General features: G+C 42.3%; 1 protein-coding gene across 4 annotated transcripts in view; it reads left to right on the forward strand.

Moving 5' to 3' along the window:
* PBX1 (PBX homeobox 1) overlaps positions 1-24,736 on the forward strand; it is a 322,770-nt gene extending 298,034 nt beyond the window's left edge. For all 4 annotated transcript variants that reach the window (XM_023590620.3, XM_023590621.3, XM_058310049.2 and 1 more), the window contains one exon: positions 21,972-24,736. In XM_023590620.3, coding sequence (XP_023446388.1) covers positions 21,972-21,992 — 21 coding nt within the window. In that variant the 3' untranslated portion in view covers positions 21,993-24,736. The remainder of the gene's footprint in view (positions 1-21,971) is intronic.
* The last annotated feature ends 1,824 nt before the right edge of the window (positions 24,737-26,560 follow it).

Raw genomic sequence — 26,560 nt, forward strand, 5'->3', positions numbered from 1 at the left:
CTTTAAAAAAACAACAAAAACCACTGTATGTACATTTAGGTTCTATAGAGGTAAAGAAACAAATAAAAGAAACAGTCTGCATTCTGGGCATCCTTCAACAATCTTTCCTCTTTTTCCTTTAGGCAAACATAAAAACTGTTGCCTCCTGACAGACTGGCTTTCTGATAGCACTCTTGGAAATTATGAGCCTATTCCTCTCCTTTTGCCTTTGCTCATGATGTCATGATGTGCCAGCCACCTAGAATGATGGTGCCCAACACACTTACAGACCCTCTCATTCTTCAAACAGGAGTCCATCTCTTACATAAAGCATAAAGTCATCTGTCCCTCTTTCAAACTCCTTTCGTATATATTTGGCCTTGCCTTGAATTCTTATTAAATATCTTTTCTCCTACACAAATTGTTAGAACTCAAGGGGCCAGATCTTTCACATACACAGAATGGAGCACCATATTGCACACTTAATAAGTGCTCAAGCAACAGAAGGAAGGAAGAAAGGAGGGAGGGAGGAAAGGAGAGTGGCAGAAGTGAAGAAAGGAAGGGAAAGAGGGAGGGAGGGAAGGAGGGAGGGAGATAGGAGTGAAGGAAGGGAGAGAGGGAGAGAGGGAGGGAAAAGAAAAGGAAAGGAAGGAAGAGAGGAAAGGAGAGGAAAATAAAGGGACAGAGAATGGGGTAGAAGAAGTAGAAAGGATAAAAAATGAGAGGAAATGTGAGGAAAGAAGAGAAGGAGCAAAGAAAGAAAGAAGAGAGAGAAGTGTTGGAGATCAGGGGAAAGAAAAGGAGAGATGGAAGCCGTTCAAGTAAGACATGTCACATCCTTTCCCAACCGTGGCAGTGAGAAGTCAAAAAGGGGGATTAAGAGAGAAAAGGTCTTAAAGAAAATATGTAGCTTCACACAGACAAACTTTAATGACCTCACAGTTTTGTTCAAGGGTAGCTTTGCCTACCTAACATCTAACCATCAAGTCTATGATTTACATTAGGAATTCCTAAATTTCCTTAAGATCAGGGACTGGGGGATCTAGTAGGCCTGAATATCCCTTGCAGCAATAGGTCAGAACACACTGTTACTTGCAACTATCCATTCATTAATTCCTCCTGTCAGCAAATATTCATCAAGCACCCCCCATGTGCCAGGCACTAGTCTAGGTATTAAGAACACAATGTTGAACAAAATCCCTGTTGTCATAGAGTTTATTTTTTTCTTTTTTTTGTTTTTAACCAACTAATTTATTTTAAAGAAACTTTAGATTACATAAATGTTATATAGAAAATACAGGTGATTCCCATATGCCCCACCCCTCCCCCTTCAACATTAACAAATCCCTCGTTAGTGTGGTACATTTGTTACAATCGATGAACACATATTGAAGCATTGCCACTAACCGTGGATTGTAGTTTACATTATGGTTTACACTCTGCCCCATGCAGTTTTGCAAGTTATGGCAAAATATATAATGGCCTGTATCCATCATTGCAATATCATGAAGGACAATTCCAATGTCCCGAAAATGCCCCCATATTAAACCTATTTTTCACTCTCTCTCCCCTCAGAGCCTCTGATGGCCCCTGCCTTTGTATCAATGATAAAAGTTCTTCAATTGCTGGAATAACAATACATGTATTGTTTAGATCCCATGGGGCTTAGATCCCATGGGGATGTTGGATGGAACTAGCATGCTTACAGTTGCAGACTCTCTCTGTTCCTTGGAATGGGCATTGTCCATCATCATCACCTTGTTAGTAGTCCTGGGTGAGTCCAATTAATTGGAGAGTAAGTGTTGCAATTCTGCAGAGATTTAGGCTGAACTGGCACATGGATAGATCAAAGACATAAATCTCTTGAACATACACCTATCAAGTATTGTACTATCCATAGGTTCAAATAGAAGGGGCAGAAGAGCCAAGTTGTCATGGAGTTTAGATTCCAGTCGGAGGGGAAATGAAAAATCAACAAAATAAATAAAATAAATAGTATGTTAAATAGTGATAAATGCTAGAAGGGAAAGTAAGAAAAGAGGATGGGGAGTGCTGTAATGAATTAAGATCAGGTCATCAGAGGGCTCACTGAAAAGGTGATTTTGTGCAAAGAGCTGAAGGCAGTGGGGGAGTAAACCATTAGGATATCTGAGAAGATTGTTGCTTGGAGTTGTGGTCAGAAAATGAATGATGGGAAGGAGGGAAAGACCATAGAGTACTTCTTGCAGGACCTTGTCAGGTCTTTGGCTCTTCCTTTGAATGAGCTAGGAGACCTTGGAGGATTTGTGGTCAGAGAAGTGACCTGGTGCGACTTAAGTTTAAACAGTATGACTCTGACGACTGTGCTCTAAATTGACCACAGGAAGCACGTTTAGAAATAGGAGACCAGTTAGGAAGTGATGACAATATTTTGGGCAAGATGTGATGGTGATTCAGACCCAGAGAAAACCCCAGTATAAGTAAAGTCCATTTGCCTTCACTAGGACCTGCCTTTGCCAACACGATTTCTTCTGTCTGGATTGACTTCCTCCCTGTTAGAACACCTTCCCATATTTCAACCCTCAACACAAACGTCACCCATTCCCCAGAGTCCCCGTAAAGGATAGGTGCCCCCACAGCACCCTGTTTATCCCTCTCTTGTATCACTCATTGTATCATACTGCACATACTCATTTATCCATCTACCTCCCATTTAAATGGAGAATATTTTCACTTCAGCTCAGTTCAAATAGTAAAAAAACTGTCAGTGGGAATAAAGATATGAGTAAGGCATCCCAATTACAATGCAGTACAGGAGAAGACTGAGCACTCTTCCCACACTTACCGCAGGGTATTTGGCAATGAATTTTACCAGAAGCCAAAGCACTGTGAGCTGGAAATGGGGTGTCCTTCTTTTCAATGCTGCTTAAGGCCCAGAGCCTCACCTTTTGTTCCCACACTTCCCCTCACTATTACCTCATGCTTGGTCCAACAGGACAGTCACCTCTAGATCCTACGGTGCTGAGAGCTAAGGAGCTCATCAGAGGGAGAGACGGGGATCCGGTGAAAGAGACCAGGAAGTGAAGAATGCAAAACAATGAAAGGCAGTCGTGGATGGATTTATTTTTTTTCTGCAGTGGCCATGGTGGAGGCAACGCTGTGTCCCTGGAGTTTCTTGGTGACATTTGTTACTTGGCTTTTCAGTCCTTAAACAGAAATTCTGTCCTTTTCAATGAATTGCTCCTCCTTTGCTAATGTTCTGTCTCCCCCCAGTCCCTGGCAGAGCATTTGACATTTGTTATTGGTACAAGAGCATCATTTGCTGAGTGTGAAGGAAAAAAAAGTTTCCCCAAAGGGGGCATTGAATGATTATCTCAGATCTTCTCACCCTTTTTCTCTTCCTTCAGACACAACAGCAATCTACCGCTGGGCCCCGGCAGGGAGCTGCCCTAATCAGTTTTACATTCCAGCTTCATGGAGATCTGTTGCTTTAATAACCGTAGACATTTCAAGGGTGGGCAAAAGGCGATGGGTCATGGAGCGATAGGATATGGTGAAGCGGGGCTTTAGGGAGTATATTTCACAGAGGTGACTCGATCGCTAAGGAGAGGTACTGTGCCTCAGCACATGTTTCCTGAGATCCGACTCTGTGCCAGACGTTGAGTTGGGTGCTGGGGTTCAGTGACAGACAAAAATAAAAAGTACTTACTCCCTGCTCTCATGGTGCTTATGGTCTAACGGGGGTGTCCAACATCAACCCATTATTTAAATAGATACAAACCTGCAACCGTGGTATGTAAGATGAATAAGAGGTGTGTCATCCTATGAGACTATAACAAAGGGAATGGACTTGGACGAGGGGGTCGGCCATGTCTTCTTGAGGAATTGTCTCTCAAGCTGCAAAGTAAAAAAAAAAAAAATTAATCAAATCCATACAGTGGAGAAAAGGAGAGTTCTAGGCAGAGGGAATAAACAGGTACAAAGGCTGTGCTTCTGGAGGGAACCTGGCAGGTGTCAGTAGCTGATCACGGGCCAGAGAGAGCAAGGGAGGGACCCTGGAGAAAGCAGGAGACCAAGGCCTGGTCTTGTAGTCAGGGCCTGGACCACATGAGGCCTGGAGGCCACGTTTTCACCCATCCCCTCGCCCCCCCAGAGTGCCTTCTCACTGATGAGCACAAGCTCTGATGCAGCACTTCCTTCACTCATCCTTCCAACATTTACTTACTGAGGAGCCGCTTTGTACCTAAGAACCAGGAGAATAAAATGAGTAATTCACCCCATCTACCCTCACAGGACCATAAGGGAGAAATGACTGCATTGTAAGTGGCATTATCAAGCGATGTTTAATCGCCATGTCATAGATGAATCAAGTGTGATGATGTGTTGGGGAGGGGCTGGGGAAGACTTGGAAGAGGAGGGAAGGTTTGGGCCACTGTTGTTGGCATGAATGTTTGGCACCCTTCTTTTTCCATGACTAGCTCCTAGACCCGTTAGTCTCTCACTACCCGCTCCTCTCCCCTAGCCCTTCAGCTGCTGTGCCATTCAGTGTAAATCTTTCTTGGAGAGTTGTTTCTCCTTGTGTCCTACAGTAACAGGCTACTAAACCTGCCTGTGGGGTGAGTTACGAGCCGATCCCTGGAGCCCCAGCCTCTGTTGCCCACGGAATGAATTGTGGTGCTCCAGGCTGCTGAGCTTTTTATTTATTTATTTGTTTGCTTTAGCATATTTTAATCTGATCATTAAATTGCAATCTGCCACCCATCCCCAACCCTGACCAGCTTCAGATGGAACAGATTTTTCATAGGTAATGATACCTATAAACTTTGGGGGTGGCAGCCACCGAGCAAACTGGGGTGAGGGAGGGGTGGAAGTGGCAGAAACACATCCCACCTGGCTGGGCCTAGGCCGTTCTGCCATTGCGCTGGGCACCGGCTGACCTATCGAGGGGCAGCTTGAGTGGCCAAGCTCCCCTGGCAGCACCTGTGGCCCTTCCCAGTCCGAGAAACATGCTGAGAAGGCAGAGGTGGGCTTCTGCACCTTGCCGCTGCAGGCACAGGATCATCCCGCTCCACGCTGTGCCAGGCAGTAAAGGTGTCACACCACCTGCCTTTGTGGTGTTGCACGGGGAGAGATCTGAGCTGATAAATCTAAGGCAAAGAGGATGCCAGATGGTCCCATGGAGCTTGTGCTCCAGAGGTCATCCAGCCTGATGGAGTGCCGCTCTGCACTGAGGACACTGCAATCTAACGGCAGGGCCACGACTCTGGAGAGGGTGACAATTGTAATGGCATCACTGATTTGTCTAGCACTTTACAAGGGAGGCTGACAATCCTTTGTAGCCTTGTGATAGTCCTGTGAGTTCAGCAGGGCAGGTGTTATGATTCCCGTTCTGTAGGTGATGAATCTGAGACTCAGGACCAGGGGGTGAGTTGCTCAAGGTAGTACCTGGCTTATAGTCATCTCTCAACAAATGCTTGTTGAATGAGTGGGTTCTGCTGCTCCCAAGCAAATTTAGAGGTACATATCAAGATTTGCTCCTGGAACCCCATCTAGAGAAAGATCCAGGACTGAGATCATGGGATCCTGTCGCTCCGTCCGGAGCCAGCTAGGTAAGAAATCACCACCAATTTCCCCCTAATTAATTCTTGTGCATGGATATTGGAAAAGGTATTTGCAGGTGTAGATGGAATAGGCATGGTTCTAAGGGTTTTGCATATATTCACTCATTTAATTTTCCCAACATCCCTATAAAGGTGCTGTCATTGTATCCATTACAAATGAAGAAACTGAGCAACTTTCCAAAGGGCACAAAGCTGCAAAGTGGAAGAGCTGGGCTTAAATTTGGCAGTTTGGCTTTAGGGTCCGAGCTTTTGATTGCTCTGCCAATACACCTGTTGTTTTATTTTTCTTCCAGAATGTACAAGCTCCTGCTTTACATATATGTTGTCCTAGCAGTCTCGCAGTCAGAGTTCAGGTTCAAGTGAAATGAAGGAAGCATTTCTTGCTAGGGCATGGGACTGGGAACCTCAGAGAAAGAAGAATGAAGAAATAATAGCAAGCATCTTTGCTTCACTGAAGAACTCAGAGCTTTCAAACAAATACAATAGGAAGCCAAGACAGGTTGCTGCACTTTCTGTAGCTTCAGGAAATGGAATCAAGGCACAAAGCTACCTCAATTCTTTCAGAACAAAAGGGGACTCCATTCTGGAACCTAAACTCAGCCTCCGAACTTCTAGTCCATATGCCATCCACTGAATCACGCTCCTTAAAAACTTGTAGTATTTTTTTAAATTTAGGTTTTAAAAAAATCCATGAAAGCATAATATGTATTTCTATTCACTATTTTGTCACCATGATAAAATTACAAACTCTAGTAAAATACGTGATTCAGGTCATCTAGTCACACTGCACTTATAGCTCATGCCTCCTAGTGAGAGACCTAGGGAAGAGGCTATCGGTCCCAGCTCCTTCCTTTTACTCAGCTTCTTACCCATGATTCCTTCAAATTACCCAGCCAAGGAGTCACAGAGAACACAGGAAGTATCAACAGATGGCAGAACACTTTTGTGACAACACAGGACAGCAACAACAAACAAGCAAGCACACAAGGCAAAGCCATTGTGCCAAGAAGTCATCCTAGAATAACTTTCCTGAACTGATCATCCCACTTCAGTAATGAGCTGTCCACAGAGATGTGACTCTGACCTTGACCTTGACCTGAACTGTAAACCTTCCTCTAATTCTAACCACAGTCCAGACCAAAACCCTTTACCTGGCTCAACTGATTACCCTCAGAATAGCTTTAACCTTGACCCAGAGACAAATTAACAATTGGTGGCTGGTAGATTATTTCTTGATTCTTTTATTATTATTTGTGCCTAAAGTTTCCCAAATTAAACAATATGCCTATGGTTTGAAGAATCATTTCAAGGTCAAACTTTTAAGAAATAAATCTCGTTGTAAAATAAAGAAATTGCATGGCACCTGAGAGTCAAAAGAGACCTCAGAAGCTCCCTGACCCATTCCTCCTCTTCCCACACTGGACATACCCTAAGCCATCCAATTTGGGGGCTCTGTTCTCTGGTACAGCTGCGACTGGTGATTTCATCTTTTATTGAAAGCATGGGTTTCAGAGACGTCATCTAAGGTGCCTGGATTAAAGAGGAGGAGGATAACCTCAGGGAAAAAGTCTACAGTGGAGATTAGGAGATTTATGAGGCAGCATGGCACAGAGAAAGAGCATGTACTTGGAACCCACAGAGCCTTTGGTTTTAAACCTTTGCTCTGCTGTTTAAGAGCTGTGAGATCTTGAGCAAGTTATTCAGCCTCTCTGGGCCTTTTTCTTCCTTTGCAAAGTAAGGATCACAAGGTTGCCAAGACTAATGAGACAATCTATTCAACAGCCCCAGCATATGCCTCAGTCATAGCTAGTGCCCTGGCCATCTGATTCTCCCCCTTGCACTTTCCTGATGTTCTTCATTTAGCATCATACTCTTAGGACAGGCTATAAAATTGGGCTACTCAGACTTCAGCTCAGAGACCATGCATAAGGGGAAAAAATGCCCAGGAGAGGGGAACATGCTTTGACGTCCTGAGGGGAAAGCCACCATTTGTGACCTGAAAATTCATGTGTGAGTGTCCAGGATGAGCGGTAGACCCAGAGCAGGTATATCAAGTTTGCAAGGTTGAACATTCCATCTTGAATGGCGGCCTGAAAGTTGTCACTCTCCCTATTTCAACACACCTTTTCCATTAGCTCTGAGGTTTTGTGAAAATTTTTGCAAAAAGGATAATAATAAAACCCCAGAATCAGCCAGATCCCTGAAAGAAAGGGAGGGGGGACGGAGTCAGACTCGGTTTCAGTCACTGCTCACCAACTGCTTCTTATCCCCCGTGGATTTCTTGTCAATGATTATTCAATCTCAGGCCTGACCTTTCTATTCTAAATAACACTGCAATATCAGCGCGGCCCAGCCCGCAGCTTTTGCAGGAAATTAACTGTATCTGGCTTTCACAGGAGACCCAAGAAATCCCCTCAGTAACTAAGCCCAGACTGGTTTACAGAAAAAAAGACCTGGCATTATCTTCTTCTCATACACTCCTCCTAATACCCGTCTAAATATCACAGAGCTCCCAGCTGTTTAATTCTAATAAATACTCATCTATTCTCAAAACAGACAAATGTTAGGTCTCAGGTGGGCCCCAAGCGTTTTGTGGGGGAGGAAGAAGAGAAAGAAAGAATAGAGCAGCTCACAGCTTGCTTTGGGTTTCCAATGCCTGTGAAATACCAGACTAAGAAATTGGCTGATGGTTTCCACTTGGACTAGAGCCAGGGGCGACTTCTCAGGGAAGTCATGCTACGGCCGTGTCTCCTCTTGGTGCAGCCTCACGGTTCCAGCGTGGCTCCGGGGGGCAGGGAGGCCACATCGCATCTGTGTCAGTGCAGCGGGGCACTGGAGGGCCGAGAGTTCATGGCGGGACAGGAGGGATCCAGGCTTTTGTAGGGAAATCTTTCTGCTCTGGGTTAGTGTTTGGACCTGAGTCTGGATGACTGACTACCAACGGGACCCCATGTGGAGTGTAAGAAAGGCAGAGAGAAAAAGGCCTCCCTTGGCCTCAGAAATGTGATTTATTTGCAAATCACATAGTCTCAGGAGTGGGTAGGGCAAAAGGAAGGACCAGCTGACATTTTGGCTAGGAAAATTCCTACATTTGGGTCAATGGGCATGAAAAAATTTTCTGTCATGGATTGCCTTGGCCCTTAGAGAATCTGAGCTTTCTTTAGGCAGATTCAGAGGCAAGGGCTCAATGAGAGGCTCATGGGAACAGTCTGGGCTCATAAGCAGGGGCTCCTGACCGTCTGCAAGCCTAGCATCCCCTAGGTGATGCTCAGTTAAGAGAACAAACCAGAGAGCCAGAAATGAGTTCTTGAGTCCCTCTAAGAGACAGCTAACGACCTTTGTCACTCAGATGGCCCTGGGATGGCGAGGCATTCCACAATTAGCAGAGCCAGTGATTTTAATTGTCCTCAATTCATAGTTCGTTTCCTCATCTAAGTTGTTTCACACTTTTCAGAAATGAATGAAGAACATGCTTCACTCGCTTGTAAACACAATGGTTCTCTACGCATGCTTGGGGGACCCTGGCTGGCAGCTGAGGCAGGTTCTCCTGGCTTTTGGCAGACAGGCCTCTGGCAGTTTGAATATTGGTTCTTGTGGCATGAATTAAGAATGAACTTATATTTTAACAAAACCTAAATATCACCTCAGTGATGCGTGTCCCAATCAGCCCCCGACTTGCCATGCATTTGCTGAAATTATTTGGAATGCTGTATGGACAGCTGACAGTGGTGGGCTATGAGGTCTTTACTCCACTGAGTTGTTTAGGGACTGAGAAACCTGAAGGTCACAATTCTAAATCTATAATTGAAAGCCCAAGAGACCCATCTGCTTCCTTCTGCTCTGCTCACCTGGGAGCCTGAACAACCTCTGCAGACAAGGGGAGGTGGAATTAATTCCCAGACGTGGCTCCTTGTAGCTCTAGTAGATTTTTACGAAAGATGCAAGGATTAAAATTTGGCTACTTATCTGGCTACTGGTTCACACATCCCTGAATCTCACAGTGAAACTCCTGGGCTTTGGTTTCTGTCCTAGTTGGGCATAATTCATTTATTAAGAATTTATTGAGCATCTTCTACATGCTAGGCTATATTCTAAAGATAAGAGATAGATAACCAAATAAAGCAGGTAAAAAAATGTCTGCCCTGTGAGAACACACATTTCAGTGGAGGAGAGATGTCTAAACTAAATAGATAAAAGAAATATTTAGAATGTTAATGATAAGTGCTAAAGAGAAAAATGAAGCTGGGAAGGAAAAAAGTGTTCAGCAGAGCAGGCAAGAGGGGCATATAATTTATCTGGAATGCATAAAGAAAGATTCATCAGGAAATTGACACTTGAACAAGACTTAAAGGAGGTAAGGCAACAAGACATGTAGATATCTTGGGCAAAAACAATCCAGACAGAGGATAGAGCAAGTTCAAAGGCCTTGGGGTAGAAGCATGCCTGACAAGTTCAAGGAACAGCACAGAGGCCAGTGTGGCTGGAGCAGAGTAAGACAGAGGGAGTGCGGTAGTGAAGGAGCAGGGCCAGTTCCCAAGGGGCCCTGTAGGCCATTGCTGGGAAGAGGACATTGCCAGGATGAGGACTTCTACACTAACAGAGATGAGAAATCTCCGGAGGGTCTAAATAGAGGAGACTTTATTTGAAACATAGTAGATCTAAGTCTGTGTTTTACCATTATCTAGCTCTGTGATCAAACATTTTTTTAAAAATTAATTATTTTTAAAGAAGCTTTAGATTATGTATTAGTCAGCCAAAGGGGTGCTGATGCAAAACACCAGATATCTGTTGGCTTTTATAAAGGGTATTTATTTGGGGTAGAAGCTTACAGTTACCAGGCCATAAAGTGTAAGTTACTTCCCTCACCAAAGTGTGTGCCATGTGTTGGAGCAAGATGGCTGCTGATGTCTGCTAAGGGTTCAGGCTTTCTGGGTTCCTCTCTTCCAGGGGATTGTTCTCTCCGGACTCAGCTGCCTTGCCCCCTCTACAGGCCAGCTGTAGACTATCAGGCTACTTGCTCTGTCTCTCTCCTTGGGGCTTGATTCTCTCTGGGCTCAGCTGCTTTTCTCCTCTGTGTGCTTACTTCCCCTGCTCCAGCTCAAAAACTCCAACTCTCTTCTCTGCCGTGTTGTTTTCTCTGTGAGTCCCCATGCCCTTGGTGGGCAGGGACTCAAGTCCTACTGATGCGGCCCAATCAAAGCCCTAATCATAATTTAATCATGCCCAGGTATAGACCAGTTTAAAACATAATCTAATATCTATTTTTGGAATTCATAAATAATACCAAACTGCTACAAATTACATAAAAGTTATATAAAAATATAAGAGAGTCCCATATGCTCTACTCTCTACTGCCCCATACAACTTTATAGGTTATGACAAAATATGCAATGGCCTGTATCTATCACTGCAATGTCATACAGGACAAGACCAATGTCCTGAGAGTACCTCTATATTATACCTATTCTTCCCTCTCCCATTCCTCAGAAACTCTGGGGGCCAATGCCTTTATAACAATGATATGAGTTCTTCCATTGCTAGAATAATAAGTCTATAATAGAATAATGATGTCTACTTTAATACATTGTTCATTTCCCAAACTTGGGACTTTGGGATGGTGATACCCACCTTGCTTCTAACTGAGATGGGGCTTAGGACCCATGGGGCAGATGGATGGAGCTATCTTGATTGCAGTTGCAGACACTCTCTGTTCCTTGGGATGTGTGTTGTTCCTCAACATCTCCTTGTTAGTTGTCCTGGGTGATCAAATACTTTTAATTATTCTCATCCTAAAATTACTTTACCTCTATCAGCCTTAGTTTCATCATCTTTAAAATGAGGAGTTTGTACATTTGAATTCTAAGATCTTTCCCAGCTCTAACATTCTGTGATTGCAGGTAAACAAATTTAAAAGTAAATCAAAGAATCTGTTTGTTAGTGTCAGAAGGATACATTCCCACTTCCTTTCCTGTTTAGGGTTCCTCTGGACAGAATCACAATGAGAAGCCACTTATTCCCCATCTCCTATTCAGGTCAGAATGTGGGGAGAGATGAGAGGCACAGGAAACTAAACTACACCTCTGCAAGAGTCCCCAGTCCCACCTCCACTCCCCTTTCACATGCCTGACAACCAGATCAAGCTGATTATCTAAAATGCCCTCATTTTATAATTATTGTTCTATCCTATTTAATGCTTATAGTTAGTATTTATTGGATCCCTACCAAACACCCCACCCATGAAAAGCTCTGTGGAAGACAGAGGAGAAGGATAAGACAAGTTCCTTATCTTTGGAGAGTTGATTACCTTGTCAGGCAGACAAAATGTACTCATGGGATCCAGCTAAATAGTACAAAATGGTCAACATTAGGTGCCTAATGGGAAGGACACACATGGGTGTGCAGGGGGCCAGAGAATAGAGTGCTTTCTGGGGACAGATGGACTGGGGAAAGCTCTAAGGATGTGGGGTGGGAGCCAGGCCTTGGAAGCCACATAGGATTTTGGTGGGTAGATATTGCTGCCTCCAAGTTACTGGCCCAATAAAACAGGCTCTACACAGTGGGTAAATAAATGTGAGGCAAGTTGGCAGTTTGATGTTGGTGTGAACACAGGCACAGGGAGCTGGTGATTTGGGTTTTCATGAACTGACCAAAAATACTTTCCTATAGAACTTATGACATCTCATTTTAGGACATCCGAGTGAACTGCCCCATTGTGGACAGGAAAGAAAGGCATCTTGGGAGAAAGGTCCAATCTGGAGGTCAGCAATTCCCAGAGCCTTTCTGGGGACTCTCAGGATATCTGCATTCCCCAGGGGTGCTTAGTGAGTTTATCAACATAACTTCCACCCAAAGAGGGACAAAGGCAGCCAAAGAAAGAATTGGCCTCTCTCTGCTTTGTCTCCCCACTGTATACCATACTCTGTCATTGCACCAAGATACATTTTTTAAAAAATAGTCCTAAAATCCTAATGGCTAGAACTCTAAAACCGTATTAACATGATAGCTAGAATAGATTTAAAATACTCCATTTTTAAACTGAAATTTCTGCATTTTTAGCAATGTCTTTGATATATTTTCATATACCATACAACCATCCAAAGTGCACATTCAATGGGTTTTGGTATAATCACAGACTTGTGCATTCATCGCCACAATCAATATCAGAACCTTTGCATTTCTCCAAAAAGAACCCCCACCCCTTAGCAGTACCGTTTAATCTCTCTATCCATCCCCTGCCATATATATCTGCTAATCTAATTCCATCTCTATACATTTATTTATGTTTACATTTTATATAAATGGAGTCAAAAACCAGCAAGATACTTTTAACACTTGTTTACAAGAACACACTCAAAATTTTGCTTTACAAGCATAGGCAATATCTTCCTCGTCTCTGTGTCCTTGAGCCTAGCCTAGGAGCATATGGTAGATGTCCAAAAAATGTTGAAAGAAATAATACTCCAGCTCATGCCATCCTAGTCTTTTCTGGGTGGAGTTTCAAGTTCCATAAAAGATCTAAACAAGACTCTGAACCCTCCCCACAGAGAAAAATGTATTTTGCACATTCAAGACTTTGTAAGCAATTTCTGGGGGCACACGATGAGCCCTGGCCTGGAGGACTCATTTATCTCTTTCCAGGATCCTTCGTGGGCAGTCCTGTAGCCTCAGCCTGAACAGGTCTAGCCACATGGAATTTAGTCCCTCCCCATTTGGGGATGGCTTAATGGTTAGAAACATCATCTTCATAGTAATTACAAATCTTCCTTTCCGTAATTCCACTCCTTGCCCTTGTTCTCTCCTAAGAAACTTTAAGTAGGGAAGGAGTTGGAAATTTCCTATCGCAAGGGGTCTAATCCATCACTCACATAACTGCTTTTCGAATGTTAACCGTCACCTGTCCTGAGCCTCCTTGGACTTCTCTTGCCTCAGACACTCTTTACTCCATAAACAAAGTTTATGTCTCCTAATCATTCTGATTCTGTCTCTGGAAAAAGCCCAACTTATCAGCACCTCTTCTAAAGTGTGGTGCCGGGGAGGGGTGGAGGGGCTGGGCATTATTTTTCCCTTTGTTCCAGGCAATGTGCTTGCTGGATGCTGCCTAAGATTGCTTTGGCTTTTGGCAGTCACCCCACACCATTGACCCGTTAATGAGCAAGGAGTCAGCTAATGCTCCCAAGTCTTTTTTCAGGTGTGCTGTTGATAAGCCCTATCTCCCCACTGGGCATTTGTGCAGCTTGCCGTTCAGACCTAATTGCAGTACTTTTACATTTGTCCTTGTTAAATGCCATCCTATTAGATTTGGTCCTTGAGCCCAGTCTGGTGAGACCTTTTTGGATCCTGATTTTGTCATCTAAGATATTAGCTCATTACTCTCAGACAATGTGTATAGTGTACACAAAAAGCTGCCATTTGGGCAAGTATTTCTGTCTGACAGAGTATGTTTTACATGGCATGTTATTTCATTTTCTATCCTCATGCCAATTCTTTGAAGTGTGTGTTATAATCCACATTATGTAGATAAGGAAACTGTGGCTCAGAAAGGTTAAGTAACTTATCCAAGGACATACAGCCAGGCTGGAGAAGAGCCAGGATTTGAAAACAACTTTGTTCAACTCTGAAAGCCTTGCTCATAGCCACTCTATTGCATCCATTCACTCATTAATGTTTTGTTGTTGTTGTTTTTTCAAAGTACCAGGGCCGGGGATTGAACCCAAGACTTCATATGTGGGAAGCCAGTGCTCAATCCCTGAACCACATCAGCTTCCCTGAGTTGGATTTTTGTTTGGTTTTTGTAGTTTTTTGGTTTTTTTTTTTTTGGGGGGGTTGTTTTTTCAGGAAACACCGAGAACCGAACCCTATAACATTTTGAACTGGATGGTGGGCCTGGATCCTTGTAGTGAAGCATTAGAGAGTGCTTCAGGTTGAGAGTTGATCATTCAACATGATTCCCGTTCACTGGCAAGTTACCAACCACATTACCTTATCTTATCTTGAGAAATAAATAGCAAGAGGGAATTTTTTCACCATTTTATTTAAACACAGTTATAGTAATTCTGTGCTATTCCATGAACTCCCTCACCAAAACCATAAATGATGTGACTGTGTGTGACTTCATTTTGGTAAATTGATTCTGGCCTGTATGAATCCCAGATTCCTCTTCGACATGCTCTGAAACCATTGTTTAAAGAATTGAGTCTAGACTCTTGCCAAAGAATATTGCTGAGCCCCTTTAGTGGGTCGTGGGAGGTGGGGTGCACCTTATCATGCCTCTCCGACAGCAGTGAGGGAAAGTCAAAGGTACCCTTCCCGGCATTCTGTCAAACATCACAGATACCCTGATCCATTGTATAGCTTCCAATTCAGTGGATATCAATCTTCCACGAATTTACACTATTTGTACAACATTTCTCAAACATGTTTTAAAATTTTAGACAGTACCGCCTCTTAAACTAGAAACTTTCATTAACATATATGAATCTCAGAGCCAGGGTCAAAGGACAACTTGACACACAGGCTTTATGATGGTGGTTTTATTTTTAATACCGAAGTCAAAAATTCTTTTGGGGTTTTTAATTTGGGAAACCTCCTTTAAGTTTCTTAATAATTGCTTTTGTGGCAGGCACCTTGGCCCAGAAGAATCCAGAAAAAAAGGCAGAGATCAGACTTCTTTAAAGGATTGTTTAGAAAAAAAATACTGAAAAAAAGAAAAACAGGAAATAGGGACATGAAGGGAGGAGGGCACAAACCTTTTGTTCTGATTCTTGGCTTGAAAAAAAAAAACCTCCCCAGGGGACTAGCCTGAGCAGCTGATAGGAGGGCTGCATCCCTCAGAATTCAGAGATGTGCACTGTCCAAGGGGGTGTTCCCTGGGTGGCTCACTTGAGATTTTTCTTTTCTCTGTTGGGTATTGAGATAAGACTTTGGGGACATAGACCGTCAGTCCCAGGTGCTGGGCCCTCTCAATGTACAGTCCAGTGCCTCTCCATTCTGCCCCATCTATCCTCCCTTACCCATTTTCTCTCTGTGGGTGGATCCCCTGTCTTGGCTGGTATTTTATGTCTAAGAGTGTATCATTTATATTGTGGTATTATTTACTTAATTATACTCATAGTTACATATTAATGATAGCTATAAATACATTGTTTCACATGTTTCACTAAATTCTTCTTGTATAATTTTCACACCCAACAATCCTCACCCATAATCATCTTTCATCTACAGTTTTTAACAGAGGTGGAGTCATGACAGTGTTGTTAGTAGGAAAATAGGGGACTCTACTACAAAAGCTCCTTGAATGGAGAACAGAGATGCAGAATTTATACTGAATTCCACTGCTTACAGATTGATGAAGTGTCATAGAATGAAAGAGGTAAAAAGACTTCTAGAAGAGTCAAACCCCTCCCTAACAATGGATTGTTGAAAAATCTCAAGTCCAGAGATGCTTGTCTAAAATGGCATGGCTTATGATGTGGACCATTGACCATGAGGTGCAGAGGTGCCCAAAGATGTACTTACCAAATGCAATGGATGTGTCATGATGATGGGAATGAGTGTTGCTGGGGGGAGGGGAGAGGTGGGGTGGGGGTGGTGGGGTTGAATGGGACCTCATATATATATATATTTTTAATGTAATATTATTACAAAGTCAATAAAAAAAATAAAAATAAATGAATAAGTAAATAAAATGGCATGGCTTTAGTGTAGGTGTTTGTGGTGACTGGGTTCTCTGAGAAACAGATGCTGAGGTAACGTTAGGACTGCAAAAGGTTTATTGGGGAGTTACACCCATCAAGGAAAAGAGGGCTGGGCAGGGAAGCTGTCAAATAGTAATACATTGGCCAACCCAATGGAGAGCTCTGGAACAAAGCTCCCTTTTCAGATGAGTCCCCCATTGGGCAGAAATGGCCCGGTCCTGAAACCCGGCCTTGCTGTTATTGGCTGGGGCCTCCCACAGAAGAAAGCTGAGGCAGAACCAGAAGGAATTAACCCCCACAGGCCATCAGCAAGCACACCCCTCACTGCTGGGGGTTGTGAATGGCGCATATCCACGCCTACCACATTACTGGAATATAACCCAGTCAGTTCTATGTAAATTCTAGAGAGAGATTGATTATTTCAGTGACTTTATAATAACAGTTATCTTAGTTTTTTTTTCATTGTAAAGTAAGAGTATTGTCTCAATAGGATACATTACAAATGGCAAAAAGAAAAGAAAAATTTATACAGAATGATTTGTCATTAAAATATTTTACAGCAGGCCTTTGGGCAAGCTATCGGAAATGGCCTAAGGTGTCTCCAGAGTGGAGGTCGCTGAACTCAGGACAACCTCTTGCATTTTCCATTAGTGAGTAGTTAGATGAAGTAATAAATAAATTATTATTAAGCACTTTGCAAATATAGTGTTATGTAAATGCTAAATAATCATAATGATATAGTAGTATGCTGATCTTGATAAACGGGTCGGCTTCCATGTCATTTAAAATGGATGGCGCAGCAATGTCTGTGAAGATGAATGAGGTCCATGTTCAAAGCTCAATAACAGCACAGTCTCCTCTGCTGTGAGGCATGGACCTCCTTGCAAGTGGCTGCATTCTCCCTTGGTCCCTGTGGGACAATTAGCAGAGGAGTGGGATTCTGCCAGGCTTTAAGGGGGGAGTAAAAAGGCTCCTCTGCAGGCATATTGAAAGTAGAGTTAGGTGAGTGCACAGGGATTTGCATTTCTGAGAAGTCAGGTCTGTTCTATAAGGAGGATGGGGGCAGGGAATTAACATTTATTGAGTGCCTCCTGTGACCCAGACACAGTGCTCGGTGCTCTGCGTTTATTATCTCATTTATCCTCCAGGCCAGCACATTAAAGTAATAGAGGAGTGGAATGAAGCAGAATGCATTACTGTTTTCTGTAGAAAAGCAGAAAGCCTGACCCGGTGGTATAGCTTCTGTTTTCCTTTTGCATGCTGGGCAGGAGTGGGACCTGGAAATGGGGAGTGACCCCCAGGGAATCAGAGGAGGCCTGACCCCATGATGTGGCCTGGCCCCCAAATGCTGGGACCTTTCAGAACACACAGTTCTGTGATGAAGCACTTGCTTCCTTTGGGGTGATACCCAGAATAACCGCCTCTCTCTCTGCCCCTGCTGTGGATCTGCCTGAGCCTGGCCATCCAAGGCTGGTAGAGCCCCCTCCAAGCCTTCCACACACCTTCAGGACACTCAGTAGAAACTGAGTCAATGCGCCAATGGGGGATTCCTTACATCAACCTGTGAAGCATTGTTTTATCGCCTCCAGTGAGAACACTAAGTTTTCTTGAAGTAACTTGCCAAAAGTCCCACAGCAAGTCTGAGGAGGAGGTGAGAACCTGGGTGGGCCATAAAGCCTGGGCTCTTTGCTGTGCAGCCAGGACTTGTGAACTCGGAGAACCCGGGGCTTGGGATAGTTCTTATTTGCCCACCTCTAGATGGCAAATGTTGTTAGTAGTTCTGCTGATAATAATGATGTTGTTTATAATGATTCCTTACCCTTTGTTTAATGTGCTAGCTTTTCAGGGTATGAAGTAGCTAAAGTGCTTGTTTTAACAGCTTTAGAGAGCATAACTGACATACAATAAGCAGCAAGCATTTGAAGTGTACAATTTGCTAAGTTTTGACTTACATATACCCCAGTAACAGCATCACTTACAGTCAAGATAACAAGTAGATCATTGCCCCCCAAAATTTACTAGTGCCTCTTTGTAATCCATTCTTCCCACCCCTCTGTACCTATGCTTCTCCCCAGGCAACCAGCTGCTTTCTGTCACTATACTTGGCTTGCATTTTCTAGAATTTTATATAAATGGAATTATACAGTATACATCTTTCTTGTTTGGTTTTTTTCAGGCAGCATAATTATTTTAAGATTCATCCAAGTGTTTTCTTTATTCTTTCTTTTATTTACAAAGAAGTAAGGACTTTGAATAATTTGTATCTATTTCATTTTACTCTAACTTTGGACTCAGTCCAGAGTTCACATTCCAGTTCTGTCAGTTACTATGTTATAGCTTCTTAACTATGCAAGTTTCTTAACCTCACTAAAGTTCAGTTTCCTCATCTGTAAAATGAGTATAATAAAAGAACACTATAGGGTTAGAATGAGGATGAAATGAGATAATATGGGTAAACTGAATGCCAAGAATCTATACATGGTAAGCACTTGATATTGCAATTAGAATAAAAATTTTATACACACAACTTGTTCATCAAAATCCCTTTGATATCTCCTAGGACGTCAATATCATTTAATTTAATAGCAGCTGGCATATAGAGTGCCAAGAACTATGCTAAATGATCTAACCATTTAATCATCACAAGAAGCCTGTGAAGTATGTGTACACGATTATCCCCATATTACACGTGAGGAAACTGAGAGAGAAAGAGATGGTCATTTTCTGTTCTCATAGGTGTTGGAATCAGAGTCTGACTGAGGCAGGGTAAACTATGTGATGAGAGCAATTTTTGACATCTTGGATTTGAAGTGTAGTAGGAGATCCAGGTGGAAACATCCTACAAGCAGTTGTGTTTCTGGGTACCTGAGTTCAGGGGTGAAGTCAAGATTTAAGATAAAGGCTTGTGAATTGTCAGCATGTGAGATGTATTTGATGTCATGGGATTGGATGAGATCACCCAGGGAGTATTGTCTGTGTGGAGTAAACATAGATGGTCAACAGAATAATCATGATGGATAACACAAATACCACAAAATAAAATATCAGAAAGCACAGTAAAGTGATGGCAATGGGTAATATTATCTTATAGACCTTTCCTATTCCAAATGTTTTCAAATCCACTCATTTCTAGCATGGATCTTTTATTCCATGTAAATAGATGCAAATGCTAATCTGTACCCTAACAAAATGCAGCATTTTGAAGGGAAAAGGATCCCAACCCTAACCCAAAAGCCTACCCTGGGTATGGCCCTTTACCTATTAGTTGGGGAGGTAGCACTAGGGAACTTGAGGTGGGGAACGGTAGGCAGAGGGGCATGTGAAAAGGAATAGCTATTTTGATATATTGAATATGAATCCGATGTGAAAAGTTATCTCTTTCTTTATATATCTCTATATAATATTTATTTACTAATTTTCCTTTTGGTTAAAGATGGAGAGAGTTCAGATACTAAACTGGAAAGACGGCTTATGATTTATGATGTTCAACTCAATGTGTGTTGACCTCCTTAGAACCTTAAACTATCCGTCACATCTCTTCATATCCCTATTTCTATATCTTTCAGTCAACAAACAATTGTTGAACACCTTCTAAGTATAGGCCACATTAGTTACTAGGGACACAAAGAGGAATGGCAGATAGTTCCTGCCTTTGAGAAACAGAGAATATGTTCCTGGTAGTGTGCTAATTATCAAAACATTCTGCACTGGCATAGTTCTTTATGTGTCAAAGCACTGTCATCTGCATTATATTATTGGAGTTCTATGACATGTCTGTGAAGGAAGTAGGGCAGTGATTATGGTGATGATGATTATGCATTGGGTAGCTGAGACACAGAGGTGGAATGACTTGGGGAAGGTCAGTCAGTGGCTGAGAGCCAGATTTTTGGGCCAAGTGTTCTTTCTGCAGAGAGTTTTTTTTTTTGGCCAAGAGTTCCTCCCAGCACTCTCACCCTGGGCACCTTGCCTTTGCAATTTCCTGGTTGTCTATTTTATCTCTTCAGCTGACAAATTTGACAGGTCCTTGGGGAATACTGACTCAAGAATAGCTTGCCTTTGGTGGAGTGCTAAATCTCACAGGTGTAGAATAGACTTTGGAAGAGCCTGGGCACTTTCACTGCCCCATCCCTCTCCCCACTGTTTGTCTGGAGGGAAGTATGCTTATCAGTTCTGTGTGTCCTAGGGAGCAGCCAGCAAAACCAAATTAACTCAAACTGGCTGCCGTTCAGGTCAGCTAATTAAATTAGCTATTGTTGCATTACTGATAAGGACAGTTTGGAAAAAGAAAAAAGCCTCTCATCCCAAAAGCCATAAGGCCTAAGCCCAGAAAATGTGTTAATGGGAACACTCTGAAAGGATACCCCTCTGACTGGCCGTGGTACCCAGGGGTCTCTGGTGACCTGTTCTAGCCATCTGCTCTGTGCTCAATCCTCCAAGCCCTCTCTGGCTCCTGTCCTTGTGGACAGTGTTGCTCTCGAGCTTTCCAGCACCCAGCTGCAGCCAGGGCAATGCTTCCCTTCTCCCATCATGGGCTCACTCTCCTTGGAGACTGGAAAGAAGTGGGGATTTTTCTGAAAGAGAACAGCTCACCCTTGTGTGCTAAAATCCAATCTCTCTACAGTATAAAAGCCAGTTGATATTTGGAAGAGCTTCTATGAAGAATTGATAGAAAAAAAGAAAGAAAGGAAGGCAGGAAGTGAGGGAGGGAGGGAAAAATAACAATATGTTTTGCTTTGTTCTTTCCTAATAATTGCATAAATACATATAACGTGTACTGTTTTGGAAATTTCCAGACTCAGAAGTTAAAAAAACAAGTTCTTTTCCTAATTTTGCTATATAGGTCCTCTTGATACCTGGCCTCAAAGCTGGGAACAATGGCACTTTCCCTCCCTTTCTGTAGTGACTGGGGATAAAACTTTAGTCTGTTAGGTTTTCTCAGCTATATAGTGACAAGCACAAATTAATTTTAAATATCTTATTAACTTTTGAGGAACTATTTTTTTCTCTGAAAATTGTTTGTACTAAGGCTGGGTTCTATAAAAAGAGAAGACAGTTTGTGTAATGCCTCCTGTCACCCATCATTGGCATATGAAAGGGTCAGGAAAGATTGACCTTCATCAATCCTTTTGAGATGGAGGCAGAAAAACGAGATGCTGAGGAAAACCGCTGGACTCAAATTAAGAGGCCTTAGGTTCAAGTCCCAGGTTTGCAATTTACCAGCTGTGTACTCTTCAGCAAGTTAAGCAGCATTCTTTGGATCAATTGCTTCATCTGTAAAACATGGTAATAACAATGATTTCACAGGGTTGTTATGAGGATTAAACAAGCTTATGTAGGGGAAAGTGTTACACAAATGAAACACTTTCTTTTTCTTTAAAAACAAATTATAAATAGGTTACTCCATTGAACGATTCCCAATATTTATCATAGAGACATTTTTTCCACATTGAATGAATGAAAAAGTAACTTCAATTTTTGGTGGCTGATGAGCCATTTCCTAAATCATCTACGTCCAGGCCTTTTCCTTCTCCTCCTCTTTCAGCTGGTTAGCTGCTCATTGAAATCTTGCCAGAGGGTGGACAAAAGAAATAAAAACTGAAATCGGTCAATTTGACTCTTTGATAGCAGTCCTGATGAAAGATGTGTGGGAAGAGGGTGTTAAACTTGTAAGTTAACCAGAATTTTGCCTTCTTACCAGGAAACTGCGAGAACCTTCTGAGTGCTTGGATGGCCTGCTGGTGGCAACTACTCTTCTCTTGATTGAAGAAATGTCTTTCTCCACCTGAAAAGTGGTCTCTCTTCCAGAATGACATATGTATCGGCTTTTGAAGGAGTTAAGAGGATACATCTGGCCATTCACATGCAGCTGAAAAAAACTCTGGTGAGCAGTGGTCAGGTAGATGCTGCAACTAGATGACTATGGCATCAATAGAGTCCCAAAGCAATAATCATTCTTCTTTCTCTTCCCTGCTATTCCAGCAAATACTAGTTTTTAAACATTTATTATGCACTATGACATAATGCAAAATATGGTGAGTAGCAAGATATATAAGACAACTTCTCAATAAAATTATAATAAATTAAGAGCCATTTTGTGCAAAGACAACTAACCATTAGGTTGGTGCAAAAGAAATTGCGGTTTTGCATTGTTGAAATTTGCCTTTTGATATTGGCATACATTCTTAAATAAATGTAGTGATGTTATACATCATTTTAATGTGCATTTCTCGCTTTATGTTTTTGTTAATGACTTATTACTTGCTCTTTATTTTATATTTATTTTAGACTATGGAAATGATGTTAGACAAAAGGTAAATTAGAGCTATTTTTTTTATCTGAGTTCAAAATGAGTCATAAAGAAGTGGAAACAACTCGCAACATCAACAACTCTTTTGACCCAGAAACTGCTAATGAATGTACAGTGCAGTGGTGGTTCAAGAAGTTTTACAAAGGAGACAAGAGCCTTGAAGATGAGGAGCATAGTGGCCAGCCACTGGAAATTGACAATGACTAATTGAGAGCAATCATCAAAGCTGATCCTCTTATACTACACAAGAAGTTGCTGAAGAACTCAACATCAACCATTCTATGGTCGTTCAGCATTTGAAGCAAATTGGAAAGGTGAAAAATCCCTATCAATGGGTGCCTCATGAACTGACTGAAAATTTAAAAAATCGTTTTGAAGTGTCACCTTCTCTTATGCTACACAACAACAACAAACCATTTCTCGACTGGATTGTGACATGCGATGAAAAGTGGATTTTATACAACAACTGACAGCAACCAGCCCAGTGGCTGGACCAAGAGGAAGCTCCAAAGCACTTCCCAAAGCCAAACTTGCACCAAAAAAAGTCATGGTTACTGTTTGGTGGTCTGCTGCTGGTCTGATCCACTACAGCTTTCTGAATCCCAGTGAAACCGTTACATCGAGAAGTATGCTTAGCAAATCGATGAGATCCACCAAAAACTGTAAAGCCTGCAGCCAGCATTGATCAACAGAAAGGGCCCAACTCTTCTCCATGACAACACCCAACTGCATGCACAACCAATGCTTCAAAAGTTGAACAAATTGGGCTACAAAGTTTTGCCTTGTCCACCATATTCACTTCCTCTCGCCAACTGACTACCACTTCTTCAAGCATCCCCACAACTTTTTGCAGGAAACATGCTTCCACAACTAGCAGAAAATGTTTTCCAAGAGTGTCAAATCCCAAAGCATGGATTTTTATGCTATAGGAATAAAAAAACTTATTTCTCATTGGCAAAAATGTGTTGATTATAACTGTTCCTATTTTGATTTAAAAAGATGTGTTTGAGGCTAGTTATAATGATTTAAAATTCACAGTCCAAAACCGCAATTCCTTTGCAGCAACCTAACACATAGGGGAGAAAACAATGAACACACTTGGAGTATCTCCTATATGCCAGTCACTGCGTGAAGTGCTGTACATATATTATTTCATCTGATCCCCACGACAGCCGTGAAAGGCATTCTTATTCTTGTGCTATGGCTGATGATACTAAGGGTCAAAGATGTTTAATAATTTTCCCGAGATCACATAGCTAGAACGTTGTGGAGCCTGTTTTGACATATAGATGGGACTAACTACAAAGCCTATGCTCTGTTACTGACCCACACCTACCAAAAAGAGAACTTAGAACTCAGCCACATCATTTAGTATAGATGGGTCAAGACAAGATCCTTTAAAATACATATCAGCAAAATACATTGATAAATTATTACCAGGTCTTTTAATTGCTTTGGGAAAGATTACTGGCCAGAGTATAAATGTCTGGATTCTGAAGGCAAGAATGTTGGAGTGGAAATGACAGCACTCTGGTCTCAGCTGAGCCATTGCCTACACGTATTCATCTAAGCAAGTTGCTTCGTTTTTCTAGACTTTCGTTTCCATCCGTAACACAGAGAATTTCTAAATTGTCTTATGTCACTCAGCTTCCATCATTGGGCAGGCATATAATATAATAACTCTAAAGTCACACAGATCTCAGTTTGAATCCTGGAGCCATAATCAACCAGTGGGGTCTTGGGCAAGACATTTGACCATCTGTAAAATGGAGATAATACTACCTACCTCAGGATCTTTACCCTTTTTGTTTGTTCTCCTTGGGAAAGTCTTCACCAGTTATCCACAGAGGTCCTTCTTTTACTTCCTTCAGGTCTTCACTCAATTTAGCTTTTTAGTGAGAGCTTCCTTGAGCACCATATTTAAACTTGTAAACCATCTGAAATTTTCTTTCTTCCCCCCTCACTTTATTATTCTACTTAACACTCAGCACTTACCATCCTATACCTTGTACTCCATTTTCTTATTTATTGCTTGTTTCCCACCTCTAGAATGTAAGCTCAAAAAGGGCAGGGTGGTTTTGTTTGTTTGTATTCTTTACTGCTGTATTATCTCTTTCTAGAATGTTTAGGTGCTTAATAAATATTTGTTGCATAAATGAATGGTTCTTGTGAGGATAATGTGAGTAAAGTGCTTGGCACAGGGCTTGGCCCATTAGTAAACACACTATATGTATTATCTGTTTATTTTTATTATTATTTTATAATTACTTTGCTGCATCTCAATGGGAAAGTGTGTTCTCTTTCCTGTCCAGGTAACCTGGGATTAGCATCCTGATCTCCTCAGAATGTGAAGCCCTGACTCTGTTGAGATTTGTCTAGAAACAAAAAAAAATTACGACTGTGAGGGAAGTTAGGGAAAAGATTTTCATGGTAGCTACATTTAAATATCTAAAAGTGTGTCACATGGATAGAAATTCCAGGAAGGCATATTTCTGGTGTATAAGAAAGGATAACACCATGGAGCCTAGAGTGCCTACAACTGAAAGCGGGAGGATTGCATCCAGCATCCATGTGGAATCTGAGCCTCCTCTTGACGTAGAGGTGCAATGGACACAACCAGTCCAATGTCCACAGAGAAAAGGTGGCATTGGAGTGGGAAAAGTGGACATGGTGGCTAATGGGTATGGGGAATGGCAGGAAGAGACGAGATGTGGAGGCGTCTTTGGGACTTGGAGCTGCCCTGGATGGTGCTTCAGGGGCAATCACCGGACATTGTAAATCCTCACAGGGCCCACTGGATGGAATGGGGGAGAGTATGGGCCATGATGTGGACCACTGACCATGAGGTGCAGAGGTGCCCAGAGATGTACTTACCAAATGCAATGGATGTGTCATGATGATGGGAATGAGTGTTGCTGGGGGGAGGGGAGAGGTGGGGTGGGGGTGGTGGGGTTGAATGGGTCCTCATATATATATTTTTTAATGTAATATTTTTACAAAATCAATTAAAAAAAAAAAAAAGAAAGGATATCCACAAAATTGTGTATCTCATGATGGAATAAGTTGGTTCAGGAGTTAGTGAGCTGCTCATGCCTGGGGGTCTCCTAGAAGCTGGACAGCCACACCTCACTGACCCTGGGTATAATTACCATAATGAGTGACAAGGTCAGAGTGCAGCCAGGAGGGCCTGACTCTTGGAGAGCTATGGAGATGCTGATTCAGAATCTGATTCAGTATTCACCCCACACAAATGAGAGAGATCTTAGAGGATGACAGTATATTTGTGCAAACTCATTCATTGCCCCATTGATATGCCAGATGTGGTATTATTGCTAGTGCAGATTAACACAGCCTTAGGTATATAGTAAACAATCTTTGATATGGAAAATATGCTCTTTTCCAGCCCCATCAAGAAGGAGGGACAAGAAATAATCACATTCTTGTGGGGTGGACAACAGTATATTTGCAGTCTTGCCACAGGGCTAAGTTAATTCTTCCACCTTCTATTATCATAGAATCTGAAGGGATCTGGACTGTCTGGACATTCCAAATAACAGCACATCTGCCCACTATATTGATGAAATTATATTAATTGGACCAGATGAGCAAGAAGTAGAAAGTATGTTGGAGGCCATAAGTAAGATACATGTGCTTCAGAAGATAGGAGAAAACATGTATGATTAGCCAAGAACCTGCAATATCGATGACATTTTAGAATCCAGTGGTGTTGGCCATATGGGGACTTCCCTTCCAAAGAGAATGGAAAGTCATTATACCTCATACCTTCTATCATTGAGAAGGTCCCTCTTTGGGTTCTGGCGGCAGCATACTCCACACTTGGTAATACTGCTCTGACCAATTACCAAGTAACCTGGAAGATTTCCAATTTTGAATGGAACCCAGAGTAGGAAAAGACTCTTCAGAAGTTCCAGGTTGGGGTACAAGCAGCCCTGCACCTTGGACCATATGTTCTAGAAGTC

The sequence above is a fragment of the Dasypus novemcinctus genome, chromosome 13 (assembly GCF_030445035.2).
Source record: "Dasypus novemcinctus isolate mDasNov1 chromosome 13, mDasNov1.1.hap2, whole genome shotgun sequence".
In the NCBI taxonomy this organism is placed as follows: domain Eukaryota; kingdom Metazoa; phylum Chordata; class Mammalia; order Cingulata; family Dasypodidae; genus Dasypus; species Dasypus novemcinctus.